This window comes from Camelus ferus, chromosome 12 (assembly GCF_009834535.1).
Source record: "Camelus ferus isolate YT-003-E chromosome 12, BCGSAC_Cfer_1.0, whole genome shotgun sequence".
NCBI lineage: Eukaryota > Metazoa > Chordata > Mammalia > Artiodactyla > Camelidae > Camelus > Camelus ferus.
Genome location: NC_045707.1, coordinates 6,372,534 through 6,397,961, shown reverse-complemented (window position 1 = coordinate 6,397,961; position 25,428 = coordinate 6,372,534). Strand labels below are relative to the sequence as shown.

The 25,428-nt window shown below is 44.3% G+C and overlaps 4 protein-coding genes across 4 annotated transcripts in view; 1 reads left to right on the top strand and 3 right to left on the bottom strand.

The window, feature by feature from the left end:
* MEI1 (meiotic double-stranded break formation protein 1) overlaps positions 1–4,419 on the bottom strand; it is a 58,589-nt gene extending 54,170 nt beyond the window's left edge. Inside the window, exons 1-3 of the mRNA XM_006174698.2 lie at positions 4,216–4,419; positions 1,591–1,714; positions 704–754 (exon numbers count right to left, since the gene is read on the bottom strand). Of these exons, the coding sequence (XP_006174760.1) occupies positions 704–754; positions 1,591–1,714; positions 4,216–4,386 (346 nt within the window). The 5' untranslated portion in view covers positions 4,387–4,419. The remainder of the gene's footprint in view (positions 1–703; positions 755–1,590; positions 1,715–4,215) is intronic.
* Positions 4,420–7,174: 2,755 nt separating this feature from the next.
* Positions 7,175–10,183, bottom strand: LOC102521352. Its single transcript, XM_032493862.1, has 3 exons — positions 9,101–10,183; positions 8,694–8,824; positions 7,175–7,267 (listed from the first exon to the last, which is right to left on the bottom strand). Exons 1-3 carry the CDS (start codon positions 10,002–10,004, stop codon positions 7,175–7,177), a joined length of 1,128 nt encoding a protein of 375 aa, XP_032349753.1. The 5' UTR covers positions 10,005–10,183.
* A 62-nt stretch (positions 10,184–10,245) lies between these two features.
* LOC116667819 lies at positions 10,246–12,703 on the bottom strand. Its single transcript, XM_032493861.1, is given in 4 exon segments — positions 10,246–10,256; positions 10,421–12,032; positions 12,034–12,272; positions 12,697–12,703. Coding segments are annotated over 4 exon segments (1,869 nt in total).
* A 5,913-nt stretch (positions 12,704–18,616) lies between these two features.
* SNU13 (small nuclear ribonucleoprotein 13) lies at positions 18,617–24,311 on the top strand. The gene is made up of 3 exons (XM_014568081.2): positions 18,617–18,743; positions 22,279–22,399; positions 23,083–24,311. Exons 1-3 carry the CDS (start codon positions 18,741–18,743, stop codon positions 23,343–23,345), a joined length of 387 nt encoding a protein of 128 aa, XP_014423567.1. The 5' UTR covers positions 18,617–18,740; the 3' UTR covers positions 23,346–24,311.
* Positions 24,312–25,428: the final 1,117 nt, after the last annotated feature.

Here is a 25,428-nt window from a genome sequence, read left to right as displayed (position 1 = left end):
AGGTCTGAGTTTCATATGTGGAGTCCTTCCTCCAAATTAGTAAATTTTAATAATTCCAACCTCTCCCTTTCTTCCCCAGCCCTAAGGGTGGGAGCTGTTTTCACAAATTGCCACCCCTGTGAAAACTTGTTTCTCTTTTTGCCTTCAGTTACCTAGTTAACAATTCTTTGAAGTTTTTTTTCTGTTCAAATAATTTAAGTGCTGTTTCCTGACTGGACCCTAACTGATACAGTTCTTGCTCTTTCTATAAGAACCCTCTCATCCCAATGCACTTGCCTTTCTTCTTGAGCTCTTTATAAGTAAGCCCACGCATTTCCATAGCTTTAATCACCACCTATGTGCAAACAACTTCCAACCAACCAATATGAATGTAATAAAAACAGAGTTTTATACATGTCTTTATAACAGCACTCAATCCGCTCTTGTTATTTACCAGCCAATCTCTCCTCCAGAATGTAAACTCTTAGAGCGTAGGGACTATGTCTTATCCATCTATGTATCCCTAGTGTCTGATACAGTACTTGGCACAGAGTAGGTGCCCAAGAAAGAAATGCAGAATTAATGATGGACAACTAATTGAGTTTTCTTAATCTGTCTCTAAAATGAAACATTTCATCGAGGTCTCAAATAATCAGAGCTTCAACTCAGGCTAATATCCCCAGCTTCAAATGCTGGGTACACACTACACACAGTTTCGCCTTACCTTCAATACAGAGGTCTGTTACACTCCCATCCTCCACATTGCGTAACAGTCCTTGGAGCAGAAGGAGGTAAGAGGGGGATGGTTAATAGTTAAAAGAGAAACAAACCCACAAAGGCATACTGTGAATTCTAAGACTAATAACAGCTTTAAGCAATGTCCCAGCTAAGTTCTATCCTCAGCACCAAATGCCCAGATTTTCAATAACCCATTCTGGCTTTAAAAGGATAAAAATAGTCAGTGTGGCATAGCACAAAAACTGTGTGTTCTGGAGTCTGTAACAGACCTGGGGTAAAATTCCAGTTCTGCCTGTTGTTAATTATGACATCCTCGAGCCTTGGGGATCATCCTCTCTCCCTTAAAATACTGTCCTGGCAGTTAAAAGCCTGAAAAGCCTCTAGCAGAGAAAATCACCCAGTTCGAGTTAGCTCCCTTCCTCCCTGAAAAGGCTCATTCCATAAGACATTATAATTGTATTAATAAAAGGGACCTTTTAATCCATCTCATTTTACACATGAATAAACTAAGGTACAGGATGGAAATAACCCAATTAGGGTCACACTCAGATCAACAGTCTTCAGATCAAACTTTTAATCCTGTTCAAAGACCATACAGACTGAACTTTTTGAAAGATCACACGTTCCCCATATTCAGCTTCACACTTTTACTAACCTCTAAGCTGTAGTAAAGCTAGTTATCATATAATGCATCATGCATCTTAGAAAAAGGATCATTTCTTAATCATTATGACAAAACAATTTGCTAATAAGTTAAACTGTTACATCGCAAAAAGTCTAACTTATCATTCCAAGACGAGTTCTCCAAGACCCCAAAGCAAATGTACATGTTATACATGCAAAATTCATGCCAAGTTTTCCTTTCAATCTCACCGAAAAGCATGCTTATGAAGTGGATACAGACTCTCTGATCCTGAGCCACGAGCTGCATGACCAGGGAAGCATGCCTCATGAGAGCATCTCGGAAGCAGGACAGCACATGCTTCTTGCGCACCAACTTGGGGCAGATGAAGAAAAATATTCAATAGCAACTAAGTCTCAGCTATTCTGAACCCAAACAATTATAATTTCCAAATATAATTACAAGATAATACTGAAGGGATCATCTAAACTATGAAATATGGAAAAGGGCATCATTTACACACTGGAATACATGCTTTCAAAGGTTTATACAACAGCTAAGGTTCCTAGTACACTATATTTACATAGCACTTTACTGTTTACAAATCACTCTTGTCTACTAGGTCATTTAAGCCTAATGAGTTGCTGAAGCAAGCAAAAAGAGGTATTACTATCACCAATTTGGAGATGAGAAAACTGAGGCTCAGACCTTCCCTAGGACTCATATCTAAGTCTCCAAACAGGTCTTATCCAAGGTCAGTGCTCTTTCCACTTCAACAGTCTGGGAGAGTGATACTGGGGACCCTTCACGAGCCTCACTGAGGTAGGTGAAGAAAAATGCATCCTTCCATTCAATTAATCTTCCTTTCATCAATCTTCACACTCATTTTACCTCCTTGTACAGGGAACTGGATAATAGCTGTGCAAAGTGCTCAAGACAGCAGCAAAAGTTAGGTCAAAAAAGGGGTGTGCACCAAGGACAGAACGGGAACATGGGTACAACGGACTACATCACCCCTTCAATTGGTGAGAACTGAAGCTTAGAAAAAGTGTACTCAATAAAAGGTGGGGAAGTTGCATCTTATTGCCTCTAACCTGTGCTACAAGTTTCTCCTTCACCAGTTCCTCCCATATAATGCATTAAGCTAGTGATTTAAATGAGTTACACAAAAAAATCTCAATGACATTCCTTCACCTGATAGATTAAATCCAAGCTCCTTAGCTTGGATTCAAACTCTTAAAGGAACTAGTCTCAACCTGGCTCTCTCACCTCCCTCAACTTCCCTTCAAACAAATTCTGATTCCTCACTCAAATTCATCCTTGCTAATCCCTACCTCCCGGGACAAGCTCCCCGATCTCCTCCAGTCCAAATCTCACTCATCATCTCAAGTGTAATTCAAATGCTTCCTCCTCTAAAAAAACCTTTCGTAATTTCACTCCTTATCCCACACAGCACTTCATCACAAGTATGTCCACCTTCTAAATTACCAGTAAATGTGTTCTCTTATTTTCTCCCCTACCTGTCTTATTCATCCCTGTATCTGAAGAATAGCAGCCTCAGAACTCTAGCCTGAATGATACTGCAGATGTTGTGAGCTAGCTCACTTGTTCTCAGAGTATGGTCTTCAGACCTGAGGGTGCCCAAAACCCTTTACGGGGATCCATGAGATCAAAAGTATTTCCATACAATACTAAGATGTTATTTGCCTTTTTCACTTATTCTCTCACAAGTGTAGAGTTTTTCAAAGATTACGTGACATGATGTCACAACAGATAAAATGCAAAAATATATGAGAATCCAGCTGTCCTCTATTAAGCCTGACATTAAAGAGATTTGAAAAATGTAAAACAAAGACACTCCTTTCACTATCTTCTGTTTCAGAAAATATAGTTATTTTTAGTTTTAAAATTATTTATGCCACAGAACTACACTTAAAATGGTTAAAATGGTAAATTTTACCTCACATATACTTTGCCAAAATAAAAAGAATTATGTTAACATGTAATGGATTTTCTATGATTTTTAAATGAATATTTTAAAATTTTGTTATTTCTAATACAGTAAATAAACAAAAGCTCTTTGGAGTCCTCAACACTTTTAAAAAGTGTAAAGCCATCCTGAGGGCAAAAACGAGACTCGCTGATCTAGCCCATCCCCTACCCTCCTACAGCAAGAATTCCCCTCCCGTCAATCTCAAAGAAAAGTGATCTCCCTCAACTCTTCTTGGAGGCCTCCTGGGCCAAAAAAAACTCACTGCACAGGTGAGTAGGCACTGAGGGAGCAGGCAGCCCATGCTTCAGTCCACTCTGCCTCTCAAAAAGGTCTTCCCCTCACCCCGCTTCCGCTTCTTCCCAGGGGTTACTTCCACCGAACTTCCTGCCGCCACAGAGCCCAAGGCACCCCACCCCCACCCCGCCACATTCGCAAACTCAGAAACCTTAAGGAAATGAGAAGCACCCAGGGCCTATGTGCCCGGCTCACAGGCTGAGCTAAGGTAAAATCCTGGAGAAATGGGAGAGGGTCAGCAAAGGGCAGGGCAGCCGAGAGAAGAGCGGAAGGGAAGGTGGGAACGCGTGCCAGATTTTTGAGGGGCCCTGGGAGCCCCCGATTAAGTGAGGACAGGGATGGCCCACTTGAGGCACTGAGCCAGGGGCAGGGCCTCGTTTGAAAAGGGGATGCCCAGGCCGGAGCGGGAAGGCCTGTTGGGTAGACAGGCTGAGGAGGCACAGTAAAAAAGGCTGGCCTGGTTAGGGGCTAGATTTAACCAGGCGGGTGGTCCGGTTTAGTTTCCGGGAAGGTGCGTTGGGTTCAGAGGAGCTGGTCCGGCGAGCGGCGGCCCCGGTTGATGAGGAAAATGCCTGGGCCCAGTTCGCACCGACACGCCGGCCTCTGGCAGCAGCTCCAGAGCGCAGGCCAGGCAGAGGCGTGGAGGCACGGGCAGCAGCCAGCGCGAGTCGTGCCGGTAATGGGCCTTCTCGAACAGCAGTGCCGCCTCTTCGTCCCTCCCGGGCCCGGGAAGTCCTGCCACCGCCTCCCTCACAGCCATCGCTCCACCAGCGTTCTAACGCGGCGGCACCTTTTCCCGCGCAGTTTCTGCGCAAGCGCACTTGGAAAGAGCTCTGCGCGGGCGCGCGGGGAGACGGTAATGCGCCTGCGCGGACCGAGGACCAGCTGCTCTCACGCGAGCGGCTGCCCCTGAGGGCGGGTGATGGACCGTGGGACCGTGGAAAGTGTCCATTAAATCCGACGCTGTTTGCTTTTAAAGCTTGCTGGAGTTCGTCTTCACCACACCGAAGGCTGAAAAGCAGTTATTAAGACCATGTCGTTAGCCTTGAAAAAGGAAAGAAAGGAAGCAATCCATTTCTACTATTAAAAAATTGAATAAACGATTTAAGGGATTTTTATCCAAAAGCTGTTAGCACTATTATCTTAAATTTATGTGACACCTTTCTCTCAAAGATTCTTATATAGTCCTCTTAAGATACCCTCTCACAGAGGGTTGCACAGCACTTGGGACTTTGCAAGCACAGAAGGAATACTGAAGAAAGCAGAGTTTATTGTTAAATATATTAATAACAACCCGTCAACTTATAAGAATTTATTTAGCACCAAAGTGCTCAGCAACTGGTTAATGTTGAAGGAGGTAAGTTCAAGAGGTGTTTCCTACATTCAGAAGCAATGTGACTGAGTGGGAAAAGTGCTTTCCATGGCAAAATAATTTGGAAAACGATGACTTATTTTTAACGGAGTATTACGAAGTAATGGTTGAGAAAAGTAAATATTAACATGGAAAAAATATCATTAAAATGCTAAAAGTACAAAATATGCAGAAATATATATGTATATAAAATAAATAAGCAACAAACATTCAACACATCTTACATTATAGCAGTAATACATGTTCAATGAAGAAAATAAAAGAAAAATAACATGTTGATATATCTTCTAGTCTTTTTCTATACCTTTTTACAACAGCAACATACAAAGGTGTGTAAGCTTTTCTCAGAAAAATATATCATGTACATCTTCTATATCATTAAGCATTATTCCATGTATATGTTTTTAATGTCAACAAAGTGTGTATTCTTTTTGACAGAATTTAGAGCCAGGAGCTATGCTAGGAGCTAGGGAATTCCAAAAGTGAGCAAGAGACAGTCCTTGCCCTCGGGGAACTAGAAGCCCAGTCAAGGAGACAGACAAGTAAATTATTATAATAGAGCATAGATGTATTAGTTATCTATTACTGCATAATAATCCTTGTAATGGATAGAATGGTGACCCTGAAAAAGACATCTCCGTGTCTGCTGTGGACCCAGTTGTGTCCCCCAAATTCAGATGTTGAAGCCCTAACCCTTAATGTGACTATGTTACTGAGTCCAAACTCATTCTGCTTGCTGCATGACAGGCCAATAAATCGGGAGATAAGGTGTTAGGGCAAGGAAAAACAACTTTATCCAGAAGTTTGGCATACCAAGAAGATGGCAGACTAAGGTCCTGGAGAACCATCTTCCCCCAAGTCAGAATTCAGGCTCCTTTTATACTGAAAAAGGGAGGGGATGTGGTTGGTTGTTGTAAACTTCTTGGTGTTGGAATCCTATGTTCTTGCAGCTATCCATGTAGGTCAGGTAGTGTTGTTCCTGCAAACCTCCAACAAGACAAATGTTATTTTCTATTCTGCAACTTTTTATATGTTTCTGCATTTTTTTGTACCCTTAGCATTTTAATGAGAAATGGTTAAGTGTTATACCCTTGAAGATCAGAGCCTTGAGAATGGGCTATCCTGTATGTTTCAGGCTCTAGGCAACATCCTTTTACAAAAGGTACAGAATCAGCATGACTCAGCATGGGAAACAGCACAGGTTTAAAGTCAAAGGAATAGATCTAATGTGGAATCAAATTTGTTCTTTTCTATTACAACTATATTTGGAGATAAGGCCTTAGGAGGTAACTAAAGTTAAGTGATGTCTTAAGGGTAGGATCGGAGTCCTTATAAGAAGAGGAAGAGGGAAATATCCATCTCTCCGTCTATGTACATGCACTGTGGAAAACCCATGTGAGACATAGTGAAAAGGTAACCATCTCTAAGCCAAGAGGAGAGCTCTCACCAGAAACCAAATTAGCCAGGACATTGATCTTAGACTTCCAGCCTCCAGAACCATAAGAAAACAAATTTCTGTTGTTTAAGCCACCCAGAATGTTGTACTATCTTGTTATAGCAGTTGGAGCAAACCAACATAACATCCAAAATCCCCAGAGGCTGTAGATGTTACCTTTTTTCTAAAGGATCTTTGCAGTTGTAATTAAATTAAGGATCTTGAAATGAGGAGATCATCCAGAGTATCCCATGGGCCCTAGATCCAATGATACGTGTCTTGAGAAGAGGCACACAGAGCAAAGGAGGAAGCAGTGTGACCACAGAGACAGAGATTGAAGTATGGTGCCACAAGCCAACAAATGCCTGCAGCAACTAGAAGCTGGAAGAGACAAAAACTGATTGCCCCCTAAAATCTTTGGTGGCAATGTAGCCCTGCTGACATCTTGATTTCATTCAGACTTCTGGCCTCCAGAACTGAGAGAATAAATTTCAGTTGTTTTAAGCTACCAAGTTTGTGGTAATTTCAGTAACCACAGAAAACCAACACACCCCAATATATAGCAGCTTAAAACAACAAACATTTATAATCGGCATAGTTTCTGTGTATCAGGAATCCAGGACGGCTAGGTGACTCTGGCTCGAAGTCTCTCATGAGATCTTAGTTATCTGAAGACTCACTAGGGCTGAAAAATGATTAGTGATAGAATTCAGTTCCTCAAGGGCCAATGGACTGAGGGCCTCACTTTCTTGATGGCTGTTGTCCAATGGCCTCCTCAGTTCCTTGCCACAGGCACCTTTCCATAAGGCAGTTCACAACTTGGAGAATGGCTTCCTTCAGGGAGCACACAAGAGAGTTGAAAGAAGTCTGCCCAAGATGGAAGCTACAGTATTTGTAACCTGTTCTTGGAAGTGACATTTCATTATTTCTGCTGTATCCTGTTTGTTAGAAGTGAGTCACTAGATTCAACCTACACTCAAAGAGAGGGGAATACACAGGGCGTGAATACCAGGAGACAGAGAGCATTGGAGTCTTCTTAGAGGCTGCCTACCACAATATAAGTGCTGTGGTAAGGGTTGGCACAAATTGCTACGGGGACACCTTGTGGACAGCAATGCATAGGAAGAAAAACATCAAAACATTAACTGGGTGATGGGATTATGGATTGTTTTTTCCTTTCCTGAATTTTCTAAACTCCCTTAAATAAGCATGTATGAGTTTTACAATGAATTGAAAACTAGAAAAGGTAAATGAAAGCAGAGAAAGAAGGAGAGAAAGGAAAAAAGAGAGGATAAAGGAGAGAGGAGGAGAAAACATGAATTAAATTCCCAGCTCCCGCATTCACTAGTTTAGGTTCTGTGACTCTGTTTTCACCGGCTGAGGCTGTCTACAGAGGTATCATCAGACATAATGCCCTTTGGCTAAGAAGTTTCAGACTTGATTGAAACAAATAATTAGCTCCAGAATGTCCCACAGGTGGATGAGGCAAAGCAACAAGTATAATTACTTGTTGGCAGTTGGTTGGCAGTGCTTGAGAATAGAAGAGGTGGAAATGATTTTTCCATGAAACTTGCTCATGGGCGTCAGAATCCCAGCAGGGTAGATACCCAGTGATCAGGTCCCTTCCTTGTGACCTGAAAAATAGTGCCCAGTGCAGAGCACCACCCCTCCTCTGCAGGCAGTGGAGGCTGTTTGAGCATCCCACCTCAATCACAATCAGCCCAGAATAGGTCAGAATGGAACCATGATAGAAACTTCAGTGAGCCCTACTGTGAGGAGCCAGGGAGGGGAGGTGTTTAGGAGATGACATTGGACTGACCCACAGTCCCCAAGCCTACAAACCATAGAGTAGAAATGGCTTCTGTCCCACTCAGAGTATCCCAGACTCCAAAAGAGGGCACTTATATAACATATGGCAAAGAAATCAGAAACCAGAGGGCCCAAATAACCAATTTTATTAGAGGTTATTTTATCACCCCCTTTGGGGGTCAGCAGGCCACTCTCTCATGCCTTCTCTGACGTGTTTTGAAGACTCTGGGCCCGCAGCCTACTTTCTAAAGCCATGCTGGGGCAGAAAACACCTCAAATGCTTCATAAAACCAAACTTCTGTGGGGCTGGTGGATTCTGTGGGGCACCATTTGGGTTCTCAATTTTCCCAAGTTCTTCTGTCTTGGGAAGAGCAGCCCCAGCACCACAGTGACCAGGTGGCTGAAGGTCCCTCTTCAAAGAAGCGTGGACTCTGAGGCTGTCCTCCCTTACATGGGGGTCACTAGCTTTGGGAAGCAGGGTAGGATCAGGATCTTGCACACTCAGGTTGGGAGCTAAGTGCTGGGGCTTGGCCAGGTGTGGGGACCAGGAGATCTTGTTCAAAAGGCTCATGCTCAGCCTTGCTGCAGCAGAGTGGAGACTCCTTTTGAAGCTGAAGGTGTCTGTGGAACAGGAGGAAGGCTGCTGCCCAGCTCCTCTGCCGCCCTCAGGCTCCAGGCTTCCTCTTCTCCTGTGTGTGGGCTGCTGACATTTGAGTCTGGAGAGCTCCCAAGATGTGTGCTCCTCCCTCCAGTGGTTGTAGACTGCCCTGGAGTATGAGATCCTCACTCTGCTGGGAGCCCTCTCTGCCATCTGGGAGACCCCTGGCCTGATCATTTTCCTGCCCCTGCTGTTCTCACTGGAAGGTTCTTGGACCCTTTCTTGGCCACACCAGCTCCTAGATTCTGCAGTAGGTCTGGGGTTCCTGGGAGCAGTGAGCTTGGCCTTGGGAGGAGCCTCTTTCTGGACAACCTGTGGTTCTTTGGGGCCCCCTTGTGGCCTGACTCTCTTAGGCTTTTCAGGATGGGTAGAAATGCCCATTGGTTCTGACCAGTGTGGTCTACGCTTCTCCAGGGTTCTGGCCTGTGTGGGAAGTTTTACACTTTTTCTTTCTGGGAACCAAGCGCTCCAGGACCTCTCTAGGGACATAGGGCCTGGCCTCAAACCATGGGTCTCACAACACTTTTCCTGCTGGCCCTGCAGCTCACAGGATGTGTGTAACCCAGAGAGCCTCAGCCCAACAAGGGGCAGTGGGCATGGTCCTAAGAAGTTAAAGAGCAAATAGGACTCTAGGATCTGCTGGGGGAAGCCCCACTTCAGGTGTGCAATCTTCCGCCGCATAAGCGACTCTAGGAGCAGTTGTTGGCTCTTCTTGTGAACTGGCCTCTTGGGCAGGATCGTGAGGGCAGAGGGAACATCCACCAGAGCTGGGGCAGCTTGGAGGGCTTGGCCATGTGAGACAGAGGGGCTGGGAGAGGGCAGGCCCACGGGAGCATCCAAGGACTGTGGGTCCCGGAGCTGTCGAGTCAGGCCAGAGGCCTTGCCTGGATCTGCTCCTTTGTCCCTTTGTTGGCTTCTTTGGAGTTTAGGTCGGGCCTGCCAGGAAGATGGTTTGATACCCACTTTGTGCTTCCCTGCAGGGGCTGTGCCCTGGCTGGCCAAATCCTCTCCCTCCCCACTGTTGAGCAGGAAGAGTTCTCCCTGGTTGAAGAGAGGCTTGATCTCAGGACAGGGGGCAGAAGCCACTGCTTGTTCCTGGTTCATGGCCCTGTATCCAGAGCCAGTGAAGGCTGGGGGCCCCTCACCCCCAGAATAGTCACCTTGGAGATTGCCTTTAGCAGCATCCTTTCCTCTGACCTGGTCCTTGTTTCTCCCCCTTGGTACTCGAAGCCCCCCAGCATCCTCAGCTCTGCACTTTTTCTGGCTCCCTACACGCTGGATTTCTGCAGCGTCCTCATTTCCATGCTTGTTTCCTTGCCTGTGTATCTGGATCTCTTCATCAATTTCACTTCTTACCTGTCCCTGATAGTCTTCCCCAGGAGTCTGGCTTTCTGTACCATCATCACCCATGGTCCCTCTCAGGTTTCTCTTCCCTTGTGTTTGGATTTCTGTGCCATTCTCATCTCCAGTCTGCTCCTGTTTCTTCCACTCTGATGAACCGGTCTTTCCATTAACCTTACTTTTTAACAGTATCTGGTTCCCTCCCATAAGTGTCTGGATCTTTCTATTATCCTCGTTTCTAACCTCTCTCTGGTTTTTCCTCTCCAATGTTGGGTTTTCTACATTGGTCTTTCCTCTATTCTGCTCCCAGTTTCTCCTCTCTGGTGGATGGTTCTCTCCAATTTCACCATCTAGCTGTCCCTGGTTCTCTCTCTCAGGTATCTGGGTCTCTGTAACAGCCTTACCTTCAGTTTCTCTCTTCTCTGGTGCCTGAATTTCTGTTTTGTTCTCACCTCCTGTCTGCTCCTGGTTCTTCCCATCTGATAAATGAGTCTTTCCATCAATGTCACCTCTTAACTGACTCAGGTTTTCTTCCCCAGGTGCCCACATCTCTGTACCATCCTCAACTCCAGCTTCTCCCTGGTTTTTCTTCTCCAGAACTTGAATTTCTGCACCATTCTCATATCCAGCCTGCTCCTCTTTCTTCCATTCTGCTGAATGAGTTTCTACATCAATTTTACTTGTTAATTCTCCCCCATTCTCCACCTCATATGCCTGGGTATTTGCACCACCCTTGCCTGTAATGTATTCCTGATTCTTCCACTTTGGTATGTGAATCTTTTCATTAGTTTCACTGTTTAACTGATGCTGGCTTTCTTCCCCAAGCTCCTGAGTCTCTTTACCATCTTCACCTTTAACCCCTCTCAGGTTTATTGTCCCTGTTGCCTGGATGTCTGTACTATTCTCATCTCCAAACTGCTCCTGCTTCCTCCTCCCTGGTGGATGGGTCTCTACATGAGAGACACCTCTTAATTGCCTCTGGTTCTCTGCCTCAGGTACCAGGGTATTTGTACCATCTTCATCTCTGTCCTTTTTCTGGTCTCTCTTTTCTAGTGCTTGAATTTCTGCTCTATGATCACTTCTAATCTGGTCCTGATTCCCCCAACATGGCATTTTGAATTCTCTGTTAATTTCACTTGCTACTGGTCTCTGGTCTCCCCACCATAGCGCCTTGATCACCACCCAATCCTCCTCTCTTATCTCCCTGAGGTTCTTCCTTCTGGATATCTGGGTTTCCCCATCATCCTCACCTCTTTTCAGGTCTTGATTTCCCCACGTCTCTTGAAGTTCATGTCTTAGTTGTTTCTGGATCTCTACCCTGAACACTTGGATCGTCCCACATTTCTCACTTGCACCTTGATCCTGCTTTTCCCACCCTGGCGTCTGGATCTCTGTTACATTCTCACTTGGAACACATTCTTGTTTTTCCCACCCCAGGGCCTGGGTCTCCATGCCATCCTCTTTTTTTACTTCTCCCAGGTTTTCCCTCCAAGATATCTGGCTTTGCACAGCATTCTCACCTCCAACCTGGTCCTTTTTTCTCCTCTCTTCTGCCAGAGTTTCTGTACTGGTATCACCTCTAATCTGGTCTTGTTTTCCCCACCCTTGCACCTGAGACTCCTCACCATTCTCACTTTCAGTCTGGCCCTGCTTCCTTAATCCTTGGGCCTGGGTCTCTCCTTCATCCTCCGCTCTGGCCCCTTTCCTGTCCTTCTCAAATGCCTGGGTCTCTACAGCATCCTCATTCCTACTCCTATCCTGGTTCTCCCACACTGGTGTTTGGGTCTCGGCAGTCAGTTTTACATCTTAATTGTTCCTGGTTCTCTCCTCTACATGCCTGGGTTTCAGGAAGATCCTCACCTCCAGCCTCCCTCTGATTTTTCTTCCCTAGTTCCTGAGTTTCGACTCCCACCTGGTCTTGGTTCTCCCACCTTGGTCTCAAGATTTCTCCAGCAGTTTTACTTATTACTAGTCTCTGGCTTCCCCACTTCAAGACCTTAGTCCTTGCATTCTCCTCCAGCCCAGTGTTTGCTGGGAGTTGCCGTCCAGATGCCTGAACCCCCCGAGCATCCTCCCCTCTGCTCACTCTCTGGTTCGCCCACCCTGGATCCTGTGTCTCTCTACTATCCTCTCTGCCTGGTGTCCAGGTTTCCCTTTCCGGTGCCCAGGCCTCTTGTGGGCAGCCCCAGGACTTCCAGATGGACATTCCCACATGTTGGTTGGAAGGAACAGGTAGGAAGTCTCTGGAAAACAACTGCAGCCTCTGAGCTGAAGGGAGGTTTTGAAGAGAGGTCATGGAGCTGGGGTGAGGTCTCAAGCTGACAATATGCTCCAGTGGTACCAATTCTTCCTGTGAGTGGACCAACAACTGCTCCACCCTTTGGCACATGTCCAGGGCAGGGGACGGTAGCTTGCAAATCAGGTGAGTCTGGTCATCACTGTGACACCATGGTACCTGCCATGCTTCCCGAGAACTTTCCTGAGGAATCATACAGGTGCTTGAAAAGCAGGTGGTGCAAAAGATGTGTCCAGATGGGGTGTAGGCATCCCAATGTAAACCTTGACATGGGTGCTGACAAGGGAGCGGGTATTGGGTCCATGATTCCCGGAGGCTCCTCCAGTATTTCCATCTCTTCTTTTGGGCCCATTGTTGGGCATGAGCATCCAGTCCCCTGAAATTACCAGGACTGAAGAAGAATTCAGGGGTCAGCCTGAAACAAGTGTCATGTCTCATGGAGGGCACTGCCCACTTCTGTGGTGGCACCTGTAGATGAGAACAGAGAAGCAAATTCTTTGCACTCACATTGTCACATCTAATCTTCTCAGATCAGAATTGTAATCCCCATTATCCATATGAGGCTTCTGGGGCTCAGGAAAGGGGGAGTCACTGCCCTTAGGGAAAACAGTATTCATTCAAGAAAGAAAGATAAGGTGGGAGGGGATAGCTTAATGGCAGAGTACATGCTTAGCATCCACGAGGTCCTGAATTCAATTCCCAGTACCTCCATTAAAAATAAATAGATAAATAAATAAACAAACAAACCTAATTACCTTGCCCCCTTGCAAAAACAAAACAAAACAAACAAAAACAAAAAACAAGAACAGGAAAAAAAGAAAGAAAGAACGATAAAGAGTTTACTCTAGGCGAGGCTCTGTTCTAGGTGCTGGAGGTACCAGCACTAACAAGACAGACAGTTGGGAGCCATCTTCTAGACATGGAAGACACAATAACCAAGTATACAGCATAACATTAGATATCGAAAAGTGTTTTGATGGAAATGAAAGCAGAGTGGGGGTAGGATTATCTCCTTTAGACACATTGGTCAGAGAAGGCCTCTTGGAGGAGGTGACATTTGACTGGAGACCTGAATGAAGCAAGGGACAAACCAAGTGACATCTAAAGAAAGAGCGTTGTAGGCAGAGGAGATGTTAGTACAAAGGCCCTGAGGATGCAACAGGCTCAGTTGTACAAAAACAGCAAGGAAGCCCCTGTGGCCGGAATGGAATGAGTGCCAAAGAGAGCGCGAGAAATGCAGGACAGATTATACCGAGCCTTAGAGTTGTGGTTAGGAGTTGGATTTTATTCTGAGTTTGACTGGAAGTATATTCATGAGAGCCATTGTAGGGTTTTGAGTGGCAAAGTGCTATGATCTGTTTTAAAAAGTTTGTTCTTATTGTCATTCTAAGTGAAGTAAGCCAGAAAGAGAAAGAAAAATACTATGTGAGGGGGGAGGGTGGGCTCAGTGGTAGAGCACATGCCTGGCATGCAGGAGGTCCTGGGTTCAATCCCCAGTACCTCAATTAAGAAATAAATAAATCTAATTCCCCCCCCAAAAGAAAAAAAATCACACACACAAAAATACTATATGATATCACTTATATGTGGAATCTAAAAATAAAAAGCACAAATGAACTTATATACAAAACAGAAGGAGATTCACAGAAATAGAGAGCAAACTTACAGTTACCAGGGGGAAATAGAGTGGGAAGGGATAAACTGGGAGTCTGAGATTTGCAGATACTAACTACTATATATAAAATAGATAAACAAAATTTATACTGTATAGCACAGGGAACTATATTCAATATCTTATAGTAACCTATAATGAAAAAGCATATGAAAAGGAATATACGTATGTATATGTATGACTGAAACATTATGCTGTACACCAGAAATTGATACAACATTGTAAACCAACTATACTTCAAAAAAAAAATTAGGAGAACTACCAATAAAAGAAGTTTGTTTGTTCTTGCTCATGAGCATAGTGTTAGGCTCAAGCTGGGTGCAGAAGAATTACTGTATGAGTCCATATGGGCAGAGTTAGTCTGTACTATTAGAAATCAGCATGGTTATGTCTGCAACTTTCTGGGCTGCTGGTCTGTTTCTTAATCTAGGGCTGCACATGGATTTGTTCAGTTTGCAAAAAAAATCACTGATTTACACACTTGTAATATGTATATTATCCTTGGATTAAAATTTTTAAAGAGAGAGAGAAAGAAGTTCATTCTGTTGGCTGCATGGAGCACTGACTATGGTTGGGAGAGAGAGGACAGGAATCAGACAGAAGGCGGTATCTACAGTCCAGGTGAGACCTGAGGGTGGCTTTGCCCAGGAGGGTGTGGTGAGATATTTGAGATATGGTTTGCAAGTAGAGCTCATAGGACTTGCAGGTGGATTGATTGTGAAGGGTGAGGGAGAGAAGTCAGGTGACTGCTGGGTGTGGGGCAAAATAATGCTCTCCCTGACCAGTCTGAGATCATCTCTAGTACACAGGGCATAGAACAGTAATAAGAGACTGAGACAGCTGTGGTATTAAAGGAAGGAGGTGTGTGGGACCCCCTCACCTTGATAAACTTCCTCATGCTGGGTTGGGTCCTGGTGACCTGATGCCAAAAGTGCCGGATCTGCCAGATCAGAAAAAGGCAGAGGACGAGCAGGTTGCCGCAGCACCGAGGGTCCCTGCAACTGTGATCCTCAGAGAGCAGGCCCCTCACTGGCTCCCACTCAGGGCCCTGGAATGGCCCCACCACAGCACAGGTGCCCAGGATGGGCAGCAACATGACACAGCTTAGGTCAGGCAGGTGGTGTTAGGGAGTTTGAGGGCAGGACTGGTATGGGTGACCCACCTAGTTTGGGGCAGGGTAGCCCCTCCCTTATAGCACCCCTTGTCACTAAGGCCACCTCACAAAGGAGCCTGATGCTGTAGCCTCAGCTCCAGATGATGAACCCGGCATCAGAGCTGGCTAACATGCCCTCAGTACAGGTAAGGACCATACTGCAGAACTGCCCAAAAGGAATTAAACAGAAGAACTTGTTTTAAGTGTCCCTGTCCTCTGAAGTGAAGAGATTAAGTTCACCCCATGTACGATGTAACCTGTAGTCCGCTTGATATCTTTTTTCGTGTTAGATACTTTCATCCATTTGTCCACTGGGCTATCCGATATTAAAGATTAAGTGAACACTGTGTTGAACATGTGTGTTCTTGTTTAATCACCCAGCATCCCTTTCTCTTCTCACATCGTATCTTGATTTTTTTTGTTGGGGGAGTATTTTCCCATCTCAGGATCAGTGTTGAGAGGAGTATAAATGCTACCCTGACGACTTTCACTCCAAGATTATATTCAAAATATTGAATAACAGAGCAGGCAAGGTCACCAGCCAGTCAGAATGGGCCAAGCCTCAACCCTTTAAAATAACTGGGTTGTAAGTGGTCCCTGGGGTTCCAGTAGAAGGGCACCACCTATTTATCAACTAGTTGGAAAGCATTTCTCTATTTTAAGAACCCAGTGTGCCACACAATGTATCTTGGCTAAATGCTACCCTAGCTTAGACCTGCTACTTTTTCACAGACCCAGGACAATTAAGGAGTGGAGGCATGACCTCAGTTTTGCCACCTGGGCTGTCTCTTCCAGGGCTCTAGTTATCAAGAATAGAGATCCTAGGTAGGAATAGGAAGCTGGTTAAAAAAGAAAAAAGAAAACAAAAAGCAGCCCTTGGCAACTAAAAACTGGTACAGCTCTATCAGTCAGGACTTGACGTTGCTGGGAGCTGGCCTGACACTCATAGCTGAGGCTTGATTTTCTCCTGTTGAACATGAAATACTTCCTAGACCGTCAACATCAGACAAAGCTACTCTAATTGTCAAGACAAAAACAAGACCACTGTTTAATCATGTCTGAACACAGACAAAAAAATGAACATTGTTGAAATCACAAAAATAAACAAATGTCTCCTTATCCTGGCTAACATGAGTGATGGCTATTTTGTTACTAATTATAGCTTTAGCTTCACTTTATTCCTTCCACCTTGTAGATAAGCTTATTAGGATACCAAGTCAGAATTACTTATACTTTCTGATAGCATCTAATCCAGAACAAACCCCATTTCCTTGAATCCTTCCCAAAATCACTTAACACAGCCCAAATCCTACAGTAAATCCAAACATCCTCTTATTGAGAAGTCCCATAGTTCCCCATGGTGTGTGTTCTCCCCTGTTGCAATGAATAATAACACTACAGGTGTGTTCCTGGTGGTCTTTGGCTAAAGGACAGTGGAATAAGATTTTATGGCTGGCCCTGACCCCACAATCATCTCCTCTTGAACCTCTGTGCTCCACTACAGATTCTTTTCTCAAATTCCTTTTTGCTTGCTTGCCTCCAAAGATCCCTAAGTGAAAAAAAAAAAAAACAACTTCCTTTGCATCAGGCACAGTGCCAACAGATAGATATCCAAAGTATCCAAGGTAGCTACAAGCCCTGCTCTCAAAGAGCTCTCAGTGTGGTTGGAAAGGCAAACACTGAGCAAAACAAGGCCAATGTGTGCTATAAAGGGCAAGTACAGGGGGCTTGTGGGTCCATCCAGCAGGGGCAATTACCTAGTCTGGGTGATCAAGGAGGCTTCACTGAAGAGGTGATGAACAGGAGTCAGCTAAGCAGAACAGTGGAGCACATCACTCCCAGCAGAGGGTGATGGATGGGGTTGGGGAGATTGGGGTATGCTCAAGGTAGAAAAAAAAGGTGGGTGGGGCTGTAACATGGGGATGAGAAGGGGAGTACTGGTGGAGAGAGGCCTAGGAAGCCATGGCAAGCATTTAGGGTTTTAATCACAGAGTCATGGTAAAAGACAAATTGATTGTGAGCATATATCAAGATTTATTAACTTACTAGCAAGGAAAATAGCAAGATACAAAAGGGTGGGCTAGTTTTGAGAGAACATGGAAATTGAGTTATTATATAGTTGGGAAACAGAGTTAGGGAAACAAAATTAATAAGGCTCATTACTCATGGTCATAAAAATATCAAGCCCCCGTCAGTCATTACTGAGGAGATCTGGGATATGATGGTCCAAGATGCCAAGTAGGCCAAATAACAATCAGAGATTGTTATAAAGGACATCAGTGGGAATCTCATAATTTGGAGACAAATTTTATTCTTTGACAAGTCATACATTTGCATGGATGAAGTCCGATGGGGAGATTTTCATGCGATAAACGTTCAGTCCTGGAGCCAGTTCAAACCCATCCTGCTGAGTTTTCAAGCACAGTAACTAGATGTGGTGGAAGTAACCCAAGCTAATAGCCAAAACTCCCAGGGTCCAGTTCTGGCTCTGCCACTGCCTCATTCTGTGACTGTGGACAAGCAGCTTCCCTTCTCTGGGCCTCAGTATCTGTGAAAATCACTGCATGATTCCTAAGGGTCCTGCCAGGTCTCTACTTATAGGTTTCCAAAAGAATTAACTGGAACTGGTTCTAGTTTTGGTCTAGTTTTGGCTAGGTCCAAATGGTCCCAAGATATGCCTGGCATCACGTGAAGAGAGATGAGTAAGGGCCATAAGGATCAGGGAGGACTTCTTGGAGGTGGTGAGGCGTGAGAGTAGCCTTCAGTAGTGGAGATTTGGAGCAGCACAGAGAGAAGAGCAGCATGCTGGGTCAGAGGAAAATGGGTGTCCTAGGTCATCTCCAAACTCAGTCGGACAGAAACTCAACCCCCAGCCCCAAACCTGCTCTTCTTCCTCCTTCCTACTGAATACAAAGAAAAACATTTAGGATTACCTATCATTGTCTCCATATCTTTCCTTTACCACTGTACGGTCAAAAAGATGATTTTAAAATCACAAGAATGTGCTAAAAAAATAAACTAGCGATGGAATGACGACATCATTGAAACTCTATTTTGGTGTGGGTTTTTTGGGGTTTTTTTTGTTTGTTTGTTTGTTTTGTTTTGTTTTTAACTGTTTAACTCATTGCTGCTGCCAATAACTTACAGTAGAATGACAATAAAAACAGCAAAATGCCGCCCCTACCCCGGAACTGAAGCCATTCCCGGCCGGCGCCCATTAAGGGGCGTGGCCACATCCCTCTTGGTGAGGTCACTTCCGCTTCCTGCCGCGCGCGGCCATTTCCATTCCTTGCGTGCTGCTTTCCCGCAGAGGTGATCGCTCCTTCTCTGACATCGCCGATTCTCCTTGAGGCGTGACAAGACCACAGAACCACAACCATGGTGAGTGCGTGCTCTTGCCCGAAGGACCGGGGAGCGGGAGACTCGGGATTCGAGTCTCTCACTAGCTTATTCGGGCCTTAGAATGTGCGCCGTCTCGCCCGCCCGGCCCGGGGTTAGAGCTCCCGCACTGCCTTCTCTCCTGGCCCGAGGTTAGAACTCTGGAAATCTCAGGGTCCAACTGCAGTGATGGAGATGCTTTGCATCAGTCTGTGCTCGTGGCCGAAGGCCTCTGGTGAGTGGAGGGGGCATGGCCCGGCCTGGGAGAAAGACCAACCCACGTGGGAGATAGTAGAAAGTTGGATGAGAAAACTTGGCTCCATCTGTTTTGTTTTTCTTTGTTGGGGGGAGATCGCTAGAGGATGGTGTGGAACCCTGGATTTGGATCAGCCTCCCCTACCCCACTTCCCCATTGTTGATGTTCACAAGAGGGAGAGCTCCGTGGGTCTGCGCCTAGTGCCCGCCGCGAGTTACATGTGTCAAGGATTAAAGGAGCCTTTGACGTTTGGGGGCTGTGGGGAATGTGAAGTGACCCTGAACCGCGAATTGGGGTACTGGAAAGACTCCTGCGAGGCGGTAATCTCAGAAATTAAAAGTCCTTTTGGCACATTGTGCGGCTCCTCTAAAACTCTTGGTGGTCTTCTGCTTTTGAATCAAATCGTGTGGCCTGGTAGCTAGTTTTGGTTGGCACTTAGTAAGGAGGGAAGAGTTTGCAAAGCACTTTAACTTAATAGTCAGGTTTATTCCCTTCAACGGATCTTGGATCCCGGCTGCTATCTTCCCAACCTCGCTACCCCCGTTTTGAAGCTAGTAGATGACTGAACCTAGAATTTGAAGCTTCTAAATCAGTGTTCATTCTCCGCAGTTCCTTGAAAAGTTTTGGAATCGAATGGTCTCGGGTTGAACTTAAGAGTAATTTCCCTCAACTGTAAAATGAGGATAACAATGCAAGAGGATTAAATTAAACAAGATAATGCATGTTAAACACCTAGTCCTAATTCTTGATACGGAAAGGGTGAGCACGCACTATTTGCTGGTAAATCAAAACCTTGCAGGTTTTGGCTGTCTAGTGTAGAGAAACCAAAAGCATCAAGCTAGGGATTAAAGTTGCTTAGCAGTAAGATTTTGTTCATTCACTCATTTAATTAACCCTTGAAAAAGTTAAAAGGTGAATAAATGTACACTAAACAACTTTCATTTGCTATTTATAAGCAAGGTAGTTTGGTTTTAAAGTTGAGCAGATGTTTTGTTGTTGTTGACTGACATTAAAACAATAAGGTAACTCTGTTGTTGGGGCTCCTGAGGCCTCCCCCTTTTATTCCTTTGATGTTTATTGAGTTGAGAATCCTAATTTCCAGATATGGGCTGTTGGAAACTGCAACAAAAATATCTGGCATTTAAAAATATATATTCATGAGAAGTTCTTGGAATTGAAGTGTTACTGGGTCCTTTATTATTTAAGAGGAAGATGATAGTATTGAGGAACATTAGATTTTGATAAGGACATAACTTGTGATTTCTCAGGTAGCCACCAAAAGAATAAAAATATGTAACTCCAAACCACTAAAGGGGAAAAGAGTAGGGGGAAAAAAACTGAAAGGGAGGAGAGAGAAAAGGAAACAGAACAGGTAGGACAAATAGAAGGCACAAAAGAAGGGAGATTTGGACCCAATATATCAGTATTTAAATAAATACAGGAAGGGACTAAATGCTCCAGTTAAAAAGACAGGTTGAAGTTTCTGGGGAAAAAAAAGGAAAAAGAAAAAAAGGCATCAGTAATGATGGCTAAAAATAAAGTACAAGTAAAATGAAAATGACATCATTACAAGAAAAAATAGACAAATATGCAGTTATATAGCATTTAATTGATAGATCATGAAGCCAAGACATCAGTAGGGAAAGAGAAAATCTGAAGAACACTAGGAATAAACTTGATCTAGTGATGGTAGTGAAACCAGTAAATTCTGCACCCAAATTGAAAATATGTAAGGGAAATTTGAAAACAGGACTGAACAATAATGAAAATGCCAAATACCAGAGCACATAGGGTACAACTAAAGTATTAAACCTGAAATGCTTATAATGGGGGCAGGTGGCACTAAAAAGCTAGGGAGAGAACAAAAGGACAAAATAACATGAAAGAAAGGAGAGGAAAGAAAAACAAACAAAAGCAGAAATTACTGGAATAGAAAATAGATCCTGTTATAGGGTGGACAAAATCAGAAGACGAGTCTTTGAAAAGCCCCTTCCAGTGAGCTTAATCAAGAAAATAAGCAAAAAATTATAAATAAGGGGTAACAAACGTGAAAGAGACATAATCTACAAGTAAAATGTGTAATTCAATGGTGATCATTTTGTATCGTGTAGAAATATCAGATAACAGTGCTGTGTACCTGGAAGTAACATAGTACTGTAGGTCAATTATATGTCAATTTTTAAAAAACAAGGTAGAATTTATAATTCTGGGGTTTTGTATATTTACAGACTTGTGCAAATCTTAAAAAGAAACCATATGTCCATTAGCTAATGGATGTAGAATAAAATAAGAAAATCTTAAAGTTGGTTTTACCTTAAGAGTGCAAAAGTGGTTTAACACTAGAAAAAAAGATATTAAAACTTTGGGAGACATTATAAAGCTTTATTTAAAAGCACTGAAGAGTTAAGTATATATGTTTAAATGGATTGACAGATTCTGTATCATAAAGGTGTTTTACCCTAATTAGGATTACTTCAAACCTGCAAATCAGAATGTCCTAGCAGGCTTTTTTTGTGGACATTGAAAAACTGATTCTGGAATGTATGCAGAAGAGCGAGTAATAAGGTCTTTCCCCACTGCTTCATGAAACTCCTCCAGCCCTCACCGAATTCTGCACCACCATGGTCCAGCCTCCAAACACAGCGTACTCTGACTGGATGTCTTTAGTCAGATATATTCTAAGAATAAAAAGAAATTTTGACCTTGGTGGGTTTGTGGCTGTAGAGGCAGTGTTGGTATAGCAATTCTGAAATCATTTTATATGTATTGTAGGGTGGAATAATTGAGGAAATATTTAGATGTTTTGGAAACCAGGATTCTTGCTGGAAACAGAAGATACAATATTGAAGGGAATAGACAGAACTTTGTGCTAGGTTTCTATAAATTATACCTTAATTTAGATTTAGTAAGTTTGGGCTGGAATATGGAAACCCAAATTTAGAGATTACTCCCATGTGACTAAAATGGCTACTGAGCCATGGAAGTCTGTTATAATCCATTTGCTATAATATTACCAAACATTAGCTGCCCCCCCAAAAAAAGAGGCAAAAGTACATAGTCTTTGGTATATATTATTGGACTGTGTAGTTGCTAAATTTTTTTGAGCCTAATACTTCATTTATTCCATAAGAGTGGGCATGCCAGTGTCAATTATTAAAGGTGTGTGTTTGGGGGTGGGGGAGCAGGGAAGCCAACCATTGCCTCTCTCAGTTGATTAAAGTATTTTGTGACTTGTCTGGAACAACTTCTGGTTCAGACTCATGCTTTGATGTCCCCCTATAGACTGAAGCTGATGTAAATCCGAAGGCCTACCCTCTTGCAGATGCCCACCTCACCAAGAAACTATTGGACCTTGTTCAGCAGTCATGTAACTACAAGCAGCTTCGAAAAGGAGCCAATGAAGGTAAGCCAACCAGAGAATGTTTCAGGAAGAGTGTTAAAGGCACTGTTCATATCTGGGGTCTCTGGACTAGATTTCCAGTATGGAAAGAGGGCTTGATGCTCTTGATTAGGACCAATGCAAGGACTTAAGAGCAGCAGAGTGTGGTGCATGGGCTACCACTGGGTCACAGAGATAAGCAATCAGGAATAAGCATTTGAACAATGCTGTAGGTGTTGAACTTGCTTGGTGAGTTGCGTGTGGTGTGAGCTTTCCAGAAGTATTGATCATGGCAGACTGGGATGGTAAAACCCTGATCCTTGATCAGAGTTTGAGAAGTGCTGCATGACACTGCTTCGTGCTGGTGGAACTTGGCTGAAAGCTGTTCCAGTCAGCCAGGCAAGAGATGTGGTGACTTGGGCAAGTGTGGTAGCAGAGGACAGGTAGAAGGTAAGGGGTCTGATTCAGGATCTGTTTTGACAGAATTGATGGATTTGATACAGGGTCTGAGGAAGGCATTCGGGATGACTAACTGGTGCTTGAATCCCCCTCACTTCCCAAGGCCACTATGGGACACAATTGTTTAGTCCTGGAAGTTTTGCCCAGTTTTCTTGCACATGTGTTTCTTTTCTTTGGAAATTGCTTTGTTGTGGCTTCCCTGCCCCAACCTCACATCACCTATCAGCCTCATGTCCTTCTCTCCACAGCCACCAAAACTCTCAACAGAGGCATCTCTGAGTTCATTGTGATGGCTGCAGACGCCGAGCCCCTGGAGATCATCCTGCACCTCCCACTGCTGTGTGAGGACAAGAATGTGCCCTATGTGTTTGTGCGCTCCAAGCAGGCCCTGGGGCGGGCCTGTGGGGTCTCCAGGCCTGTCATCGCCTGTTCTGTCACCATCAAAGAAGGCTCACAACTGAAGCAGCAGATCCAGTCCATCCAGCAGTCCATTGAAAGGCTCTTAGTCTAAACAGGTGGCCTCTGCCACACTCCCTGCTGACTCCTCCCCCAGAGGTTATGTATCATATTGTCTGTTAGCATGTAGTATTTCCAGCTACCTTCTATTGTTATAAAATATTGTAGTGCTAAATCTGGTTTTTGTATTTTTGTATCGTTTTGTCTTGTTTTATAGGTTGTCATCCCCTCCCCACCCCTAATCTCCCCTTCCACTCTCTCTGTGCCATCTTATCCTCCCTTTTGAAAAATGAGTTAATGCCCAGAATAGGTGGAATTAAGGTGAACACCATTCAAAGGCAGGGAAGAGCCAAGACAAGAGATCTGATTCCAGCTTTCAGGCTTTCAACTTCCTACTGTAAACAGGGAATGATGGAAGTAAACAGTATTCACTTTGTATCCCTTGTACCTGGCGCACAGAATCATTGCATACGTGTTTGAATGATGGAGGGGTTTCCTTTGCTCTTTAGAGCATTATGTATCATTTGGGGAGGAAGCATGTATTCTGTGAGGTTGTTGGGTTTGTGTCCCAAGTGTCATTTGCTAATGTTCCTCTGCTGTTTGCCTTTGTAATATGATGTTATGTTTCCCCCCAACTCCCACCCATGGCCCTGAGGGTGGCAGGGCAACAGCATACCAAAGAAATGTGCTGCAGAATTCCAGAGGTGGCCTGGGTGAGTGAGACATGGGACAGGTGGCCCAGGTCTTAAAGGAGTGGCAAGAGGTTCTGGAATGAAGGATTCTGGGCCAGTCATAGAGAACAGGAAGGTACAGCAGAAATGATGGAATCCAGGCTTACTTTGGTGAATGGAAATGTCTTTAGTGGACACTTGGTATCAGCTCTGAGAGCCCTTTCCCCTGTTTCCTGCCATGATGTGGGTCAGATGTAAGTATTCTCTATTACGTCAGAAGGACAGTGCTAATGTGTCGTTCTTGTGAGCATCCTAATAAAGAAATACATATATTCATATTCCAATTTAAAGAAAGAGTGTGATTCTTGGTAGGTGTCCAGCTAATACTTGGATGAAGTATCATTACAATGTACCTAAGTTATGTTTTGAAAAAAGAACGTGCCTCTGGCTCCAGCAGGCAAATCTGCTTAAGGCGGGGTGGGGGAGTGTATAGTTTATTTTTTGAAGGAAGGAAAAAAATTTTAAGTAGCAAGTCAATCATGATACCCTATGGCAGCCAGCCTCCAAAATGGCCCCCAGTGGTCCCCACCTCCATGCAATTCATGCTGTTGTGTATGAGTGCCCTGAGACCAGCCCACACCAACTCAGAGCTGGTCTGCAGGGCTATTTGGGAAGACACTGCAGCTTCTGCCTTCATGTCTTTGGATCACTGACTATGAGGGAAATTATAACTATGTTCTAAAGATTTTTACTTATCTTTAATGGTGGTACTGGGGGTTGAACCCAGGACCTTGTGTTAGGTATGCACTCCACCAGTGAGCTATATACCCCCACCCTGTAATATGTGTTTATTGTTGTTTTCAAGCCAATAGTGTTGGGGGTAATTTGTCACACAGCAATAGACAACTAAGATTGGGAAGTAGGTGATGAAAATGGGAGGATGTCTTGTCAAATAGCAGCAGTAAATATGACCATGTCAAAACTGCTAGGTGATGAAGAATACTGGAAGTGCTGGCAGGGCCCACAGGTGAGATGCTCCAGCTGCTTCATAGTGGCCAGAAATAAACCCCAGGTAGGACAGGCTTTCTATGATGCAGTCAGTTACATGAGGATTACACATTCAGGAGCAGTTGGGGCTCAAACGAGAAAGGCTGGATAGTCAGCCGTAGCTCCTGCTCAAGTATAACAGGTGTGTGCTTTCCCTCCGATATGGATTTGAGGTTAGAATTTCTGGATGAGGGGGAGGGAGAGGAAGTGGATGACTAATCCAGATTTCGTGGTCCTGCCTTGCTTTTCTTCTAATTTTTTAGTAAGACATTAAAGCAAGACATTACAGATGTTTTCTCTGCATCCAGCCTGGAGGCATATACGCATGCAGTTGCTTGGTATAGTTTTGGCCAAACTTATTCGTGCCCTCCAGCGGCTACCCCACCACTCCACCGCCTGCCCCGCTGCTGGCCACTGGGA

Excerpts from the sequence above, each read along its gene's own strand:
- LOC102521352 (XM_032493862.1), bottom strand. The coding sequence starts at position 10,004 with ATGAACCAGGAACAAGCAGTGGCTTCTGCCCCCTGTCCTGAGATCAAG. Across the intron at positions 8,825-9,100 it reads AAGGGTCCAAGAACCTTCCA|CAAGGCTGAGCATGAGCCTT; the intron begins GTGAGAACAGCA and ends ACTCTGCTGCAG. Across the intron at positions 7,268-8,693 it reads CCAAAGCTAGTGACCCCCAT|GAAGCCATTCTCCAAGTTGT; the intron begins GTAAGGGAGGAC and ends TGCTCCCTGAAG.
- SNU13 (XM_014568081.2), top strand. Across the intron at positions 22,400-23,082 it reads TCGAAAAGGAGCCAATGAAG|CCACCAAAACTCTCAACAGA; the intron begins GTAAGCCAACCA and ends TTCTCTCCACAG.